Source organism: Varroa destructor, unplaced genomic scaffold (genome assembly GCF_002443255.2).
Source record: "Varroa destructor unplaced genomic scaffold, Vdes_3.0 BEIS01000001.1, whole genome shotgun sequence".
NCBI lineage: Eukaryota > Metazoa > Arthropoda > Arachnida > Mesostigmata > Varroidae > Varroa > Varroa destructor.
In genome coordinates, this window is record NW_019211454.1 from 27,771,303 (window position 1) to 27,790,244 (window position 18,942).

The 18,942-nt window shown below is 39.5% G+C and overlaps 1 protein-coding gene across 1 annotated transcript in view; it reads left to right on the top strand.

The window, feature by feature from the left end:
- Positions 1 to 18,942, top strand: part of Ac13E (Adenylyl cyclase 13E) — a 50,048-nt gene that overhangs the window by 19,987 nt on the left and 11,119 nt on the right. Inside the window, exons 3-11 of the mRNA XM_086978144.1 lie at positions 1,610 to 1,773; positions 4,793 to 4,955; positions 7,633 to 7,831; positions 8,496 to 8,661; positions 8,835 to 9,123; positions 9,614 to 9,911; positions 10,375 to 10,613; positions 12,950 to 13,155; positions 18,243 to 18,555. Of these exons, the coding sequence (XP_086834270.1) occupies positions 1,610 to 1,773; positions 4,793 to 4,955; positions 7,633 to 7,831; positions 8,496 to 8,661; positions 8,835 to 9,123; positions 9,614 to 9,911; positions 10,375 to 10,613; positions 12,950 to 13,155; positions 18,243 to 18,555 (2,037 nt within the window). The remainder of the gene's footprint in view (positions 1 to 1,609; positions 1,774 to 4,792; positions 4,956 to 7,632; positions 7,832 to 8,495; positions 8,662 to 8,834; positions 9,124 to 9,613; positions 9,912 to 10,374; positions 10,614 to 12,949; positions 13,156 to 18,242; positions 18,556 to 18,942) is intronic.

Below are 18,942 nucleotides of genomic sequence, written 5' to 3' on the forward strand. Positions count from 1 at the left end.
TAAGTACTTGGTGTTCAAAGTCTGTGAGGTCTTACGTCGGGTCCTGTTATTATTACTCCTATGATAAACATTGAGATATTTTAATGGCGGACGAATATTTTAACGGTTTTGAAAAACGATAAGGCCGTCCTTTCTGGCCCTCTTTTATCGTATTAAGGCAACTGTACTTATTTATTTATGTACCCCCAAGGATTTGGATCGGACCAAAACCGCTCTGCATCAAACTGTGCCGGATCAACAAGATCTCTGCAGTTTCACGTTGACCGCGTCAGAAAAAATGGCGATGGTATGTGTCCTATGTCATTTGCGCACAGCCGTCATAAGACGAGCGTAAAGGGATAAGAATTCATTTGAAATTTCATAATGATACGCAAAGCCTTTGAAGGTCCCTTTTAAGTTGACTAACACGTTTGAGATTTGGTGCCTCATCCCCTTCAGACCAATGCAATAAAATTCCCCCTGCGGACGTCTTTGTATGCATCTCTAAACTTCAGCTCAGTTTATAAAAGGTCAATATAGCTAGTTCGTCGTTCCCTTCTCTGTAGGCTACACCTGCCATTCTATTTTCCGCTCGAGCGAATAGAGTGAATTTATCATCGTCGTCGTCGTCGTGTTATGGTGGTATTCATTTGGAAACACAGGTGGCCGCATGTAGGTGGTAGCAGCTTTCATTGCCTGTGCTTCCATAGAGCATACGAATAGTCGTAAGCAGCAGTAAGTAAAAGCCGAAGTATGAATGCTCTACGCTACCCCTAATAGAGAAATTTGCGCGCGCGCCAACATGTATTTGTGCCTTAATGCGAGAGCTGACCTTGGGAGCTAAGGAGCTCGCAGGGTCATCTCAACACTATGCAGCGCTCCATATCCGTAACATGACCTTAATTTCATAATCATTTCTCTTTAAAAGGTCACAAATGAGCCAAGCCCCATTCCTACACCCTATTTCAAGCCACTTACACGATTTTATAGGGAAACAAATTGAGTCACGACCGTATTTAGGACTCAAAATTCAACGGAGTGTCCGATCTCGACAGTGTTCAGTCCGCTTAGAATTAACAAGATTGGAATAATGAATAAAATCGTATCTATCTATGGTAAGAGCAGATCGGTCAAGAAACAGCTTGTTTGCGGGAGAGTTACGATACAATTGGAACAATCGGACGGAACCGTTTGCTCTCCTACGAAGGATATATATACTATGAAATGTAGGGCCGCATTAAAGATCCTAAAACAAGCTTTTGATGTCACAAACGTCGTGTTATTCGATCGACACAAATGCGGAGAAGGGTAGAATTTGTCATGTTGATTTGTTCGTCCCGATGCATTTTTCGTTCGAATATACATCAACGGCTACTTAAGCAATTCCCAGATAAAGATAAAGCGAGCGATCTCTAGTAATAGCGCTAAAAAGATAGAAAGAGATACAAATACGCTTTACGTATTTTGAAGTAGTCTGTCTTTTTGTATCTAACGGCGGCTGATTGTCGATTACCATTGAAGAACCTATTAGAACTTATACTGCACTTGTCATAGCTAAGTAACTGATAAAAGAACGAAGTGCAGATAGACTTGTTATAATTAACTTGTTTATCTAATTTACCCATTCCAGATGAGAACGACGGGAGGAACCCGGCGTTCCGTATGGTCAGAGGGAGAGCGCATTTCTTTGACATCGGCTCAACTGCAGCATTCTCTGCTGCAACGGACCGCGTCACTTTACCCTCGAAGGCTATCGGCACTACAACTTTTCGACCGAGCCGCGAAGGCTTCCTGGTAAGGAAGCCTACATTTATCCTTACAACTTTCACCCTTGCCCCAATGTAAAGGTTTAACTTTGTAAAGAAATAAGCAAAATCAGGCTGTCGCCCGCATTGCCAACTCCAAAAATATGCTGTGAATTAGAGTTTTCAAATTTTTCGCGGAACCGCTTATTAAATAAAATCCTTATTAAAAAAATATAAAGGCAATATAAAACCTTGATGCTTTTTAGAGCAGCCACGATTCAAAGCTGCGATTTGAGGATAGTAGATATGCAAAAATTATTAAAGTGCCTTTATTCGTTATTTACATATGAGATAGAACTTCCTACACACGTATGAAAACTCTCCGAAATAAATCATTATACTTAACAATTTTAAGGCACGAATTTTTCAGCAGGCCCGTAAAAACGGTGTGATGTTTGCCATTTCAATGCGCTGGAAGAAACAACTCAAAAATGACCCTGTCGCTTTCATTCTGGAAGTTTCGATGTGAAAAATGCTTCTTGTCCTGATCGATGGGTTGTACAAAAAATTGGGTAAGGCTGATATTGCGAAGGAACTAAACATCTACCTCCAAAGAGTTTTGAAGGAAGCTAGCTACAAGACAAGCTCAATGTCTGAGTGCCACATCAATTTATGCAGAGGCATTCATTGGGTCTTATTTCCATACGCCAAACTCTACAGAAACGCAACAGACCGTCATCCCTAGAGCTGTCGATCACAAGTGATAAAAAGCAAATTACATAGGTAAATGATATGCAAATATTGAAGAAAATAATTCTGTGTATTTAATGGGATTGGACAGGAGCCGTCATGAATTGTTCACTGTCGATTCAGACCTGTGCTGTCAACAGCTAACAAAATGGCAACAAGCCGTTAAACAGGTCAACCAAAACTATCTAACACATCGTTAGTTAACCGGAAAAAACTAAAGAAATTCTATAGAACGCTGGCATTCGCCAGCGAGCCCGGGCCTTACACCTTCAGATTATTATCACCTATTAAAGCTTTCAAAAGAAATCAGTTTATGGTGCTGACCCAGTTCAAATAAAAACGGGATAAGAATTCATCCAGAAGTTTTTCGCCCAGAAACCACACAGAAGTTTTACGGTGATGGGACTATCGTCTTGCCAGAAAATGGCAGAGGGTCCTTGACATAAATGGTGTATATTTAGTTCATATATATGATTTGAAAACAGAAAATATTTTCTTCAATTTTGGCTTATAAAGGGTCGATACTTCTTCAGCAATGCGATATGATACTCCGGTGTTATAACATACATTTCAGACTATTACGCAACCTATCTGTGTAAAAAAACGTTATCCAATGCAAGTAACGGAGTTCAACAGGAACTCTTATCAAAATAAACAATTATTGTCCGCCATAGGCGTGAGCTTACCTGCCTCTGCTTCTAATACTTCTCTCAACGCGCGTGATCGGAGACTGCTAGACTATCTCCAACTCGCCAGATTCGCAATGGGTCGCAAGGAAAAGAGGAGCTTAATATGTTACTTTTTCAAGCGCGCCTATCTCTATTGAAAGTCTTCCCTCCACACAAATTGTGGATTGCTTCTCTGTCAACGTATGGCGCCAGTGACACAACAAAGCAATTGAATCGCGTCTATGTGCTTTACAGATGCTTGAAGCCCTACATGTATTGTCGGTCTCGTACGTCGGAGTATTGTCGGACGTACTTTCTGTCAATAGCTGCTGCCCACATACCAACTCGGGCCAATGGGGTATTGCTTAAGACAGTTCTTCTCTAATTCGTAATACGATATTAAGATAAATGAATTGTTCTGCTTTCTGTAATCATAGTGCGTCCTCCAATCGAGGATTGCCGTGTCAGAATTTATATGTAATTCTATTTCGTAGTCTTTATTCAACAAGGGTTTTGGGCGTATGCCGCAAAAGTGTTCAACAAAGAGAACTCCTTGAAAATTGGCACCATACTTGCGCTGAAACTACCTATTTTAATTCCTAGAAAGCATTCAAACGATACTTCCTACGTACGACCGACTATAAGATCCAGCTCCGGATTTATTTCCACCGATACCACTACCTATTAAATTCTTTATCTGCTACAGGGCAGCTCATCGAGGTCTGCAATTACTGTTCAATTCGGTTTACTAACCTTACAGCCGTCGCCACCTCTACGCCGGGTTAGCCATTGTTGCAGGTCGTGCCTTAGTTTACTCTCTTCAAATAATCATTTATCCTCAGCTGCGCATATATTCTACCTATATTAAAAAAATCTATCCTTACGTAGGATGGGCCCTAGGGATCTCGGCAGGATGGATCTTTGTAAAGGAGCTTCAGGAAATACGAGGGCATCGCGTGCCCCTCTTTCCGAAGCCTATGCATCGGTAAACTACACTCGTATTAACCAATGTATTCCAATTTTAATGCTGCAAGCCGTGTTAGGGCTTTGTATACATCGGCAGTAGATGAAAAACCTGATGAAAGGCTGTATGATCCCAGCTGTTTCCACAGTCGTACTACATGCACATAGTTTTCATAGCTTAATAGTAGCTACACATCATGTTAGTTAGATTAGAAACAACTTTTCTTCGCAGTAATGCTTTTGGAATATCCTTTGATTCTGCAATACACTCTCGAAAGCCTGTCACGCTGTTCGTGCTACCCTCTTGAATCAAGCGAAATGCATCACGTAATAAACTTTGAAACAATTTTATACCCGTTCCCATTGCACGCCATCTGCAATATTGCGTTTATGTTTATGGGCATCTCAAATCAATGGCGCTTCTACTATTTTCAAGTGTCTCCCAACTTTATCTCTCAAGTTAAGTCAATGAATAGAGCAAAAGCTCTATGAAGCAAACAGGCCTTATTTGCATAGAAGAAAGCCAACATATTTTGTAGGTAAATTTAAACCTTTCAAACAGCTACATGAACCAATGCGGGATCGTCTCAGGTCTACCGCAATTGGAATCAACTATTATTCCTATTGTCCTACTTTGAAAAGATTTTGCCTGTAACAACGATTTTTTCCGCCTCATGTGAACTACAGGTGGAACCCACGCTTCGATTCGAAAGTGCTCGAGGAACAATTTCGCCAGAGCTCATTCACGCAGACCGAACAGCATTTCCGATATGCACTCCTCTATGTCATTCTCAGTGCGCTCGTGTATGCCCTGTCAGCATGTACGGTTGGTCGAGACACGTGGCCGCAGGTAAGCGCCGATATTTTGAGTGAATTTTCAACCACCATCCCGTTTTCAACAAAGTAAAACAGTTACCCAAGCCGCACGAGATATCTATAGCATGTGTTTATTAACTGAAGGAGTTTCTCGACGGGATTTGGCGTATTCAAAGATGGATTCTTAAACCCGAAGTAAGGTTTGCAAGAAATCCGCCAATTGGCCGAGCAGATAATTTAGGAGCGCTTATTATCAGACATCGTGACGGTGTCAGGAATTAGAAGCCCTATGTGCGCTATAGACTGAGGAAAGCGCGAACGGAAACACAGCTTTTCCTTAAGTCTCAATCTTTCCCGCGGAACCGGCCAACACGCAGCGCAGTGACACACATCTACACATATCTGTCGCCAACGACAAACAACGGTATCTCCATTTCAATGTGAACTACAGAAGAGATTAGGTAACTGTACGTTTAAGCTCCAAGACTCGCCTATTCCCGAAATTGGACAAGGCCTCCATTTGACACAGAGCATGATTTGTATTTGATGCAATTGGGAGGATCGTATACACTGACAGATGCTTGAGAAAGTCAACAGGGATCAAGACACAATCGTCCTTCCTCGCGACAACGTCATGCCGTATATAGACAGAAAATTGAAAGCCGTCCTGCAAGACCATCACCTACTGTACAATAGATGTGGTTAAATAAAAAAAAAGAAAAGCATATATTCGACGGATCTCGCTTGCACAGATTGACAAGGGCCTGGAAGGGTGAGTTCCTTAATATGAAACTTACGGCGAAAAGGAATAAATAAACAGGATTGAGGAAGCTAACGGTGAATATATATTACATTAAACTGCTGCTAGAATTCAACAAAAGAACGTTGATTTTTCAGAAGAGAAAAAAGCTATTTGTGATGATTCAGCCCAATATGTGCAGTGAATCTCGCAGACTTTCTTTACTTCAGTATATTATATCGTATGTCTTTATTATTAAGAATTAAAATGAATTTTTTTTTATTTACCAATGATATTCAATAGGATAGATAAGGGTTCCGATGATAGCTAAAGACCAGAAACCAGAACAATTTTTCTCAATCTCCAATATGGCCATCAAAAGGTTATCAATGTAACACGTGGAAAAGCAAAACGCAGCAAATAACTGTGTTACCAAATAGTATATTTGTACTATAGTTCTTCTGACTACTTGTTCTTGAATCAATATCGTAGAAACAATTGATTTTATGCAGATTTGAGCTTATCTATATGTAGGATGTAGAGTACATACATATGCTATAGGTACACGTATACATAGTGGAAATGGTATGATAAAAAGAACTATTGCTTTTTCCGCTTGTGAGCCTGCTCAGCTCTGAAAACACGGACTGATTGTCCCGTTGTTTTCGCAGCTTTACATTTATCACGTAAAGATAAAAACGAATCAAAGCATATTATTATTATTAAGGTTGTTATTATGAAGCATGTTATTCGACGAACAGCTCTTATAGAGCATCATATTAACTGCATGTTGCGTCCTTGGAGTAATTTTCTCTTAGTACGCAAACCATTAACAGGTAAATTACCCTTTAGGTAGTTTGCATAATAGTGGGCCTGATTTTCGATAGGACGCTAACAGTAAGGACGTACTTTGTTCACATTTATTCTTGCTTCTGTCATTTCGAGACTTCTGGTATTACGTAGGCGTGCTTTTCTGTGTATGACTGAGCGGGGAATATCGCTACGATAAAATGACGTTTTCTCTTAATAATATTTGCGTTGACGACGGGTGTACCCGGTTTTTTTGAAAGAGACGACTGATGCCTATGTAATGATGATTATTTTCCGGTGAAAAGTAGTTGCCTTAAGCAAAATCACTCCGGTAGCCAGAAAATTAAAACCTTAATTCTGTTTAAGATATCTCCTTTGCACTTTCGAGCACTCATTTTCTACACGGCTGTTCTGATAAGGGCTGTAGTGCTATATCGTTAGTAGAACGGGGTGTACGCGTCTGATTTTACAAACATGTTTAATTCATGTCAGGTCAAACTATCTTTTGCACCGACAGGTAGACGTTTGATTTTATTCAAACGTCCTTTACTTAAAAATAAAAATCGTAGATAATTTTTATGTTTCGCATTATGGTGGCTTGAACAAATTTCTTCACAGCGAATTGTCCATGCGACATGACATCTGTCCTCTGCTGTCTATCCCTATTGAACATCTATTCTCATAAATACAGCTCTGGAGGTCGCTTAAGAGATCGTTATACCCTTTTTATGACGGTGGGGGCTATGGCCGAGCTGAAGCCTTGTGTAAGCGTCCTCCACAGTCTGGTGCTTCCAATAGATACATTACCCGGTACAGATGAAAAGTGCTGTATGAAATCCCGAAATGTTATGGGTAGAATATCATAGTTTCGAAACTCAGAGCAACCATTAATGTCAGATCTTGGTCAGACCCAGCCAGCGTCTCCAGTAGGAGTGCCAGAAAGTGTTCGGTAATGTGAGTAGTATCCTGTGAACTCGAGACCTTAACAAACGTTAAAAAAACTGGTAAGGGATATGTTTGATCTATTCTGTATAATATTTGAATAATTAGGCTTTTTTTCTCTGCAAAAATAGGCAGACGAATAAGCTGACACGATGTTAATATTATCCAGAATCATGGTAGTCCGTAATTATGAGCCTATATACTCGTGGCTTTCTTTCAGGTGAGCGCTGCCTGTTTGGTACTCGCCTTGCTGTCTTTTAGTTTTCTGATGTTGACGCTTTTTCGGAATGCGATTTATCGAAGGAACGCGTCCATTTTGGCTATGAGCACTCTGTGGTTAGTAGCAGGCTTTTCATTGGCACCATTTGCTCTACCGCCAAGTCCAATGGAAGTTGAAGAAAACCATTCCGTAGCAGTTGGTAAGCTATCAACACCTTAACTTAAGGTTCATCGTAATTTAGTTCTGTTTTAAAAAGGCCTTTGTTGAATTGTCTTAGCCATCTAAAATTTTTTTCTATACTATATGCTCGATCGTTTTTTAGTGGGTTTTTTTTTTTCTAAATACCTTTGCCGGCTGTTCTTCTTAACCTAAATACGATTGCATTCTCATAGCATATTCAACTTAGCAGAATAAAGTTCATCCTTTGGAAATGCGCCCCACGCCCATCGGCCCATTGGTTCGTCGAGCCTGACTGAGCGTACACAATTTTACCCGCATTTTGTTGAGAAAAAAAAGTTTACTGTGATATATTCCTGTATATTGATGGTGTATATATATATATACACCGTCATGATATACAATGATGATAATATGACGTTATAGAGTATTTTACGCCGATATAATGACACTTTAAAGTTAGTAGCCATGATATTAAAGTACGCGGAAAACGAGAAATATTATCATAAGATTTGTATTTGGTCATTATCAAGTTTTAACGATATAGTTGCAAAGATATCAGTCTTTGCCAGTGTAGCACGCGTTGCGCTCTAGCTAGCGTCTGCGGTTGATTTCAAGTAGAATGGCTTGACATATCAAGCCTACCTAACTTGTTTCTCTTCTACCTGGTCCTTCTCTTACAACAGGATCGTTTTCGATCTGTCTGTCTGTTCTGGTACTTTCCTACACTCTTGTGGGACCACTACCACTGTACATGATATGCATCTTCGGTGTATTGTACTCGACAGCTTTCGAAATTATGTCCTGGTTCGTCCTGAACCACGTTAATACTTGGACAATCCTCGCAGTCAGGTTGGTGTTTTAAGGTCTATCATTCCTATACAAATTAGTCAATGTTCCCAATTAGCTTTTACATCAAATGTGTGCGGGTGTTTATGGTAGCGAACAAGTTTTATATATATATATATACATATATATATATATAATAACAATAATGCCTTATTTAAATCGTTATGTATATACAGGATTTTGTTGCAGCTATCTATCCATATTCTTGGTATCAAAATTCGTCTATTAGCCGAGACTTCCATGCGCAACACATTCTACAAAGTGGGTCAATCGCTATTGGTACGACGCGAACTTGAGTTAGAGAAGCATCTGAAGGAAAAAATGATTCATTCTGTTATGCCTCCATCGGTAGCTCAGTGGCTTATGAAAAACACAGCTGAGGACGGTGACGAGCAGCAAAACACTGCAAATAGTGTGCCTATGCATCCGATCCAAGCGGCCGATAGGCCCCTACATCAGCTGCCGGTGAACAACGTTATATTATTAATAGAAACGAATTAAGGACAAAAATCGTTAATGAAAACTGCAAATATTTATAGTCATGGATACACACGAATATCATTATTATCGTACAAGTCAACAGCTCAATGAAAATATGCTTCTTATTGTAATTCAATCTAGAGAATTAGGAAACTATATTTTTTTAAGAGGAAAAACGTTTGTAACAGGTTTTTTTACGAAAAATTATGAGTAAATAAAGAAGCCGACCGCATGCGCTACCAAGCATTTTTTTATCAGTGCTGTTGGTACCTGATCTAGTCTATTGTCTGTTCCCCCCTTTTTTTAGATTTTAGAAGGTCTTAATTGGTGTATTCCTTCATTCGACAATGACCTAGCTTAAATAGAGAGCAGCTTTGCTACTGCAGGAACTAATAGGACGAGAAGTTCACTGTGTTTGTAGTAACGCATTACCACAGGTCCAAAAATATCTAAACCTGCGTATCCACGGTTCCAGCAACCTCGTTCATCTAATCAACTGACGTTCCGGCCATTTAATATGCATCGAATGCAGAATGTATCAATCCTGTTCGCCGATATTGTCGGATTCACGAGTATGTCAAGTAACAAGACAGCGCATCAACTTGTTGGACTTCTAAACGACCTGTTCGGGAGATTCGACTTTTTGTGTCAGAAAAACGGATGTGAAAAGATCTCCACTCTGGGTGATTGTTACTATTGTGTGTCCGGATGCCCAGAACCACGGCCTGACCACGCAAAATGCTGCGTCGAAATGGGCCTTGCCATGATTACAGGTACATGTTTGTCGAGTTCGTGTGCGATTCCCTGTCGAATATGAAAACAAAAGAAATGTGTAACGATATTTAATAATTCGATAATCCACTTTATCTTCTTTTTCGCTTGGGTACCTTGAAGGTTGTTTCGCCATTATTAAAAAGCAAAACTAGCCTTATGAGTCAGAATAGTAGGTCTATGCTTCTATCGAGTTGTCCGCAATTTGGAGCCTTTATCAAAACCTAGAGATACCCGACGTCAGAGGGGTTTTCAAATCTTTCACATCGTTTGCTTTCACTCACTGACCAATAGTATAATCCAGCTGAATCAAGAGGACCGTTCATTTGGGTCTGGCTTATTTTTACCTGCTTGGATAGAAAAGGTTCATATAATTCTCGTTGTTAATACTGCCGTAGAGGAAGTACTTTGATTTAGAATGAATAGTATAAGACCTAATCTGTTTTTCAACGTATATGGTTTCAGCAATTAGAGAATTTGACGAAGATAGTGGGGAGTCAGTAAATATGCGAGTTGGTATACATACTGGCACCGTGCTTTGCGGTATCGTGGGAACGAAACGGTTCAAGTTTGATGTATGGTCAAACGACGTTAAATATGCTAATCGCATGGAAAGCACAGGACGTCCTGGTAAAGTACACGTATCGGAGGTCACGCATGAACTTCTTCTGGATCAGTACCACTTTGATGAAGTACCACAAAATGTGAGTTTTGCAAAGCCACGTTTATTCAACTCGATTTTTTTTTAGCTATGATTGTTGAAGATTATTCTGCCCCAAGGGTCATATGCGAATGTTTGTATTAATTCACTAATAGAGTTGGCTTACCTTAGATTATACCAAAACATAGTTATGTGCTACGCCTACTCTTAATTTTTTAGAATATGCCCTATGCTTATATGCTTCGGCCCTATGTACTGTGCTGAGAGTCTAAGTATAGTCATCGTAAATATCGTTACATATAAAGCATTTTTACTTATAACAATAATATTACAGAAAATGGCTAGAAAACACATCAAAGGACCAAATAAATAAAATGTATTCTTTCAAAGTAAAACTAAGTTTTGCTCGCGCCGAGCTTTTTTCTTGTTGTCATTAACTGCACGGCCATCATCAGGAACATGACAACAAATAGAGGCCGACATGTGCCCAGGTGAAATCAACTAGTGGCATTCAAATATCTCTGCGCTATGCTTATGATGATTCTGTCCTAGTGAAGTAGAATAAATAGCAGTTTTTTACAACCATATTTGGTAACGTATTCTTTGGTTTTGATCAACGGCCATATCTAATTCCTATCTGGCCTTCTACGGTTCATAATGAGGTCCTCAACAAATGGCCTTCCTTTTCAAGTATAACTTAGAGAGTACCAACACGAAGTGTTTTCTATTTTACACTGCACTCTGCCCCTTCGGATGAATACATGCTGTTCCTAATATTCTTGTACTATACGTCAGCTTCGAGTTAGTAAATGCTAAGTTGACCTGTAACTTATTCACACCGAAATATCAATTGAATATCGTTCTGGTAAATAGCATTTACGTCTACAATACAAATTCTTGTTTGCATGTGATAGATCCAGCCGTCCCTAAGCATTTTGTCGATTCATAGGAACGATGTCTTATTTCTATGTATCCGTATCTAAATCTGATTCTCGAAGGAGCAGGTTAGCTAGAAAAATATTCTTATATAATGCAAAAGGAATGCAACGTTGGAGCAGCATGACCTAACGTGTCATGCCTTCCGTTTGAAAGCCGCGCATCAGCTTACTCGTAAAGAAAATACGTTAAATCCTCTACGCCACGGAAACGCAATCTGTAATTCTCCAAGACAGCTATTATCTATAAATTGTGTCCTTATCATCCCTAATTTGCGGATGCAATTAATTATTTATATTACTCTTACTGTATATTCTAAGTAAGGAATCTTGCACGACTCATTCCTAATGAGTTTGTAAATGATGTTTCGTATTATGATGCTATATAGAAAGAGATAGACAGACAAACAGTGCACGTGCATGCATCTATGCACAAAGATCTGAGGTAAGCTTTATTATGTTACGCTACTGTAATAAATGTAAAGAGTACTTTTAAATAAATACATTGAAGCTTTAGCTCTCATAAATATTGCGGGAGCCTTTTTGGGATGGTCTCAAGTAAACCCTTGGCTCAGTCTGCGACACATTAGAAGTTTATATGCATTAACTGCAGATCTTATTTGAAAAAATAGAGACATTTTCATATGATTTTCTATATGAAAAATAATTCGACTAGTTTGATTGTGTCTAAGCTGATTACAAGACTACCTCAGGTCAGTTCGCTTCTCCTAAAAACGACTTGGTAACTCAGCGCTCGCTGTCTAACAAAGCTGTAAATACGCTGGCCGTAACTTTTCTTCTCAGAAGCAGCGGATTTGTTTCCGCTAGCCAGATCAGAAATCTACTATGTGCTGCCTCTTCGTACGCTCTATCTGGTGAGCCGTGAAGAGCTTATCGGACATCCTGTACCGACTTCAAATGTCCCTTTAGAGATACTGCAAGCATCTTGCATGAGGACCACGCAATCGCTCAAATTGCTGCGATCATTGTTACCGGCAACTACCTTCCTAAATTGTACCCTGGAGGAATCGTCGTGCCGTCATGATCATATTTTTTCTTTTTTAACCTTAGAACATGTTCGTAAGCCTCAACGTGTTCTTTCACAAGAAAAACCCATATTATTATGCGACCGAATAATTCATCTAGATTTAATTCAAAATTGGCCTAGGCTGAAATATAGTACCTACGAAGAGCACTCGAAGGCTTGAGCTCCTGAGATTTACATAGCCAATTACATGGACCGGCTTAAACAACTCCTGAAATCATCTGAAAATAAGTCTCCTGTGTGTTTATGTGATACTTTTTAGCCCTTAATACCGTGAGTATAAAAATATTGATAATATTACTATATTACAGGTGTTGTGCAGATAACTTGTAAAATAACAATGATGGGTGATATCCCTATAACATTAAAAGCAGTTTTTGTTCATTTTTAATTGGTCAGGGAGAGAAAGACAAAAAGGAAAGAAAAACGTATTTTATCCGACATCGAAAGATCACAGGGGGACGCCATTCGTGGCCACGTTTCCAGGCGCCGATGTTGGCGCGTATAGGACCTCAATTGTCTGTCGACGCAGCTGCCGAAAGCCATCCTTCTCAACCGATGTCTGGAAGCAGCGACCCTTCAGATAACAGCCATGCGGCACTGAAGTAAGTACAGGATATAAACACGTTTGTGGTGTCAATGCACCCGTGTCGCGACGATGTCGACAATAAATCTAAATAAAGACGGCTGGAGAGCCGTCTTGTAGTGTCTAAAAAAACCATTGCCTTATTTAACGTTATATCCGTTTGTAAGATATACTTCAGTTTAGTTATATATATATATATATATATATATATCTATATATATATATATATATATATATATATATATATATATATACATATACATACACACATATAGTTTCGACTGAACGGTCAACATTTGCATATAGGGACTTATTTAATAAAGTTGAATAACCGGTACGTGAGTTCACCATGGCTTGTACGGCACGTGTGTGCATGTATAAATTGAGACAAAAATGAACACATGTTGAGCATGAAATCTAAGCTTTCCTGATAACCGTAGCCTTTTCGAATACGCACCATTAATTTTTATTTTCTAGTTAGTAACTTCTTTATTTCGCTAAAACTCTAGTGATCCACACCTGTATTAGGCCAGTTGTACATTTGCTTCAGGCTCGCGGGTGCACTCAATCTTTCCGCTCTAATTTGAAAATGACCTATCACATCAGGGGGCTGGGTAATGCGTCACCATGGTAAGCATGAGCAAGTATGCGGTTAATACTCGTTCCATTTTAGCGTTGGTGAAACTTTTTCGACAAAGCATCATAAGTACGAGGGCCTATGATATAATGGGCGAAAAGATGTAAAAATGCTGTTCGTATGGTCGCCATGCCGTTTCATAGGTCTGTTAGAGAAATCCCAGACGAGTCCGCCAGGACCCACCCCCCATTGGACCCCTAGTGGGAACAAGCGTTTCATGCTATACCGAAGGGGTGATCCCGAGTACTTGTTTACATAAAAGGGATAGCTAAATTAAAAAAAAAAAAAAAAAAAGAAAAAACATAGAATATCATTGTAAAAACGTCAGTCAATTTGTTTTGAATCAGTCATCGTAACGATCAGTTGATTTCAGTACGTTGATTGCCCTCGTTACACTGTCCGCTAAGGGTGCGAATCCAAAAGAACGGTAATCTCTTTAGAAAACGACAACTGTATACGGCAAATTGCATTGATTAGTTATATACAAAGATGTTGTCTACAACAATTAGAACAGATTCAGCCACTGTAATGTACTTCCTACCGGGCCTTGCCTTTCGATAGCAACAGTATCCGTAAATGATCTACGGATTGTGGAACCCGCCAACCACAAAAATACTGCACTGGAAAAACTTAGTGGCGCAATGCTCGCATCATAAGGGAGCAAAACTTAAACAGCCGCACAAGGTTAAATCTAAACATGTATATGGGAATATTTAAATGTATTTAGATAGGTACATGTGGAAATAGAACGATCAAAAATATACTAACTAGAGGACAAAGTGGACAGTTCAGATTAAGCCGCTCATCTTCAACAAGTCGCGCCTATTCTCTATAATTTTCGCCTTCGGCTCGTGGGCGTTGCTGGCTAGGGACATCCAGGGATTACCACTGGTAGCTAATCTGACGGCTTCGGAAATATAATCGCACAGGAAAACGGTAAGACGACGAGCGACGGCTAAAACGGGTGGAAACAGCGCCGGCAGTTGGCGCGTGTTTACAAAAATTATGCTGCTATAAGTATTATTACCAACTTAGATAACGTTTGATTAGTAACAGCAGCATAGGGTCACCGCAACGAACTAACAATCATCATTATCATATTCTTCTTCGCTGAATCCCGTTAGTTTTAGAGATCTGCAACAATATTGTTTTTCGTTGTCCAGACTTACATGACAATGTCACCAGCCGATTCGGATCGCTTGTATCTAAGGGACGTCTTGTGTAGGACGAGAGAAGTTAATACTTATGTTGACTATTTGGCGGGTTTGATAACTTGTATTAAGCGAATTAGGTCATGCAGCGATGAATGAGACGTATATATGTAAAAAACAATATATATGTAATACAAATTTTTTATAGCAACTCTTTTTTTTTTTGCTTCTTGCATATAACTTATAGACTCAGATCCATTCCTGTCCGACATTCCCTGTCGGACCCCCGAAGGCCCCACGGACACTAACATTATTTAAGTAATATACACTGTAGAAAATCATTGAGCGTTATTCTAATTAGATATTTTTTAGTTTACTGTCCAAATCCATAGAAAGGCTCATGATCAGTACGCATCGTCTAGAGAATTGGCTTAAAGGTGGTTCTGTAGCGTCCGCGAGAATTGACTAAAATTGACACGTTCAGGAACCACGAAGAGTTTTTTAACAAACCATTTGAAGTAAGTTAGTTGCAAAAAAACATCCATTGCACCGAAAAAATTATTCGATCGTATTACCAATGGCAAAACGCACCGAAAAAGGAACGAAATTAAATATTTCTACAGCGGTTGATCACGGGAACTTAACGCGGAATAAAAGGTAAAGTTATGTATTTCGCAGTTTGTGGTTAAGCCCAGACTGATGCCGAAGAAGGCAATACGATGTGTTTGGCGGGACTGGAAATTGATTATACAGTATAAGTTGCTGTTCCCGTCTGGCAAAACTGATTTTGCTATTTTAATGATTGATTGGCGCCATTACTGTCAATAACTAACAAGATTACAAAAAGTTATTGGAACACATCGATCACAGCCATCAAGTAGAAAAGGTGTCGTCCTCCACTATGGCTATACCAGGCCGCATACATCTTTAGTTACCCGGCAAAATTTCGAATAACTTAAGTGGGAAATTTCAATGCATTCGCCGTATAGGCCGGATCAACAGGCTGTTGTCTGTTTTGGCCATTGCCGAATGTAATAAGGTCTCAATAAAGGAATGTAAAAACTAACTTATCGCAATTTCTAGTCCAAAAGCCACAAAAATTCTACGAGTACCGCGTCATCAGAAAAATGGCAGGAGGCACTCGACAAAAATGGTGCATATTTAATATCGTCTAAAATATATTCGCGTCCATTTTGGCTCATAAACAGTAAATTATTTTTCAAAAACCCGATATATATATATATATATATATGATAAGGCATTCAAACTTGATTAAGCTACTTCAAACTCCTTGTTTTGGTACGTCCGCTATATTTAGCACCGGGAGAAAACCAGTTGCTTCTAAAACAAGACCACAAATACATCATGGCGAAAAACAGTGCTCTGTTGTCTCCATTTGAGTAAAGATTAGCTATTATGCAATGTCTTCACGCGGGACGAACCCACATCAAGATTGAAAACTTCTTCTTTTGTCCGAAGTGGTCTACGTTATTAGCGGTTCTCATGCGCTTCTAAAAAGTCCGAAAAAAACTTCTATGAGACGAAGCTCCTCAAGTTTAAGATTTAAAAAGTTCGAAAATGTATTAAAATACTTCACAAAGCAATTTTTCATACATTTGTATTTTTCTTTTTTGCAGGACGACCGTTCAGCGGTAGAATATTTGCTAATTATTTAGTCTAAATAGACCCTTTTTAAACTTTTTTGACTAGTTTTAGCCTTCGCATTTTCGGGACTTTTACTTTGCTATAAGCTGAAAATTTCATTCAGCTCGAAGTGTTTGTAGTTATGCTTCAAGCAGTTTACACCTAACAATATTACGTTTACTATTAAAAAATTAGTTGCGGATTAATAATGCAGAATATCTCACAGTATTTTTCTGCAGCGTAGTGGATTCAAGCGGATGCAATTGCAGCCGCCGCAGATGCCATGTATTTTTTTCCTTTTTTGATGTAACCAGCGCTCGTTCCGCGTGTGTATTGCATATTTATTTTCCTTTTATTTTTTTTTATTTTTCGGACAGTGGGTTCAGGAGTTGGTATTATATAAGGTTCACTCGATTCAAGTCCCTGGATATGATGAAGTCAATATCATTTAAAGAAACCTATATTTGTAGCTGTGCGCCTTCTAAGCACCGATTTCCTAATCTAGTCGAACAATTAATTTTGGGTGTTATTAATTAAAAACCCATTGTAAATACGAAGCAAAATCTGAAAACTGATGTTGCAGATTCACTCTTCTTTCATAACACAAGGAGATCTTCGAAGTCAAATGCTTCTTGTAAATTTTGCAATACGCGATGGTTGTCTCGCAAAGCACAGGAAGAGCTTCATATATAACACTTGACCGTAAGCAACAGAGAAGAGATATAAAATCAAGAACAACTATTACTTTCATAACAACCCAGTAGTATCCCAACGGAAAATCGTCCCTGTCACTCTTGCTGCATCATAAATCATATACCGATGAAACATTTACAGACAGTAACATAAACAGGTTGCTCACGTCCCATTCGCTCGGCGTTTTTCTAGCAAGATTCTCTAGAGAGAGTATTCGGTGGATCACGATTCTTTTGTGGTTTTAAATGGAATTTACAGTCTCTTACGTATGTCTATGAAGCGATTCCGATCACTCTGAACGGTTCCGTGGAACAGGCCAAATAGTATAATTTACTATTGGTTTCCGATAGAGTCGTTTCGCCTCTACTGTGTGACCGCGTGACCGGTGGTTCTTTCTACTGCAGTCTCATATACAGTGTGGTACTAGTGGGTAGGTCACTGTTGCACCCCAAGTGCAGGGTCAATCTTTGCTCAGTCATATCAATCGATCTTTCTGTTCGGCCATACATTGCCGTTTGTAGAAAGCCTAGTTGGCTCTCGACGGGACGTATGTTGAGCGATTGCACCGTGCGGTACTATAACGAGCTGATGACTCTAAGAAGACGATACTATTCTTCATTTTTCCCGTTCGAAAAGGCATGGTCGTTGATAGACGCAATTTTGAGTGCCGGAAACGTCTAGGGGCCTGACAGATTGTCCGCTCCAGCTGTAGTTAAGGTAATGCAAAGTGCAGTATTATCTACCATTAAGGCAACACCAATAGCCACTTTTCGACTATACTGACTATTATTCCTGAGGCAGGCAAACTCTTTTTCTCTAGACACGACTACGGCGTACCTTAACACTAATTATCGTGAAACATGTGTGTCTAATAGTATCTAGTAACGGTTTAATAATTAGTTCTGCTTTCGAGAAGCACTGCTCCGCCATACGACACAGAATTAATAATGAATGAATTAAATTTATGTTGATATTTTTCAGCACAAGAAAGGCAAGCTGTCCTCCGTTGAGCGAAGAGGCGAACTCTGATGAAAACGATGAAGATTGGATTGGTGAAGAAGTGGTTTTTCATCCAACTTTGGCACAACCATTACCGTGGCATCATCAAGCTAATAATCAAATTGGCAATCAGTACGACCTACATAACCCAATAGTCGGGGATGCGCCTCCTCTTGGCGCGGGTGGTCCAATAGTAATTCCAGGACAACCTCGGCGACATTCGTCCCTTTCGACCCTGTATTCTCGGAAGGATTCGGGCGTCGTTACTGCCCGAAGCAGTATACAACTGGAATCGGTATGCGGGTCTATTTAATAATAGTTTAGGTAGGCACCTTTACAGAAGATAAGCAAGCAGGTCGTCTGAACCTGTCTAAGACGAACCTTTTTCTGATGCATCTCAGCACCGTGCTGGTTCACGGTAAAGATGGATTGTTTTCATAGAATCAGATAAGTACGATGATGGATATAACCTTCGGCGTGTTGGCGTACGCTTATTTAAATTGTCCATAGTTTCCATTTTCTACAAAATGATACATTCTACAATTCTTACATTGCAGCAGTTTCCTTAACTTCTATTACACGGTTAGTAAAAACCGAATGTATGCGTTGGAACATCTAAACGAATTAAATGTTATAACAAAACGCGCGAAGTTTCTGGCTAGACTCTGTTCAATGACGCCGC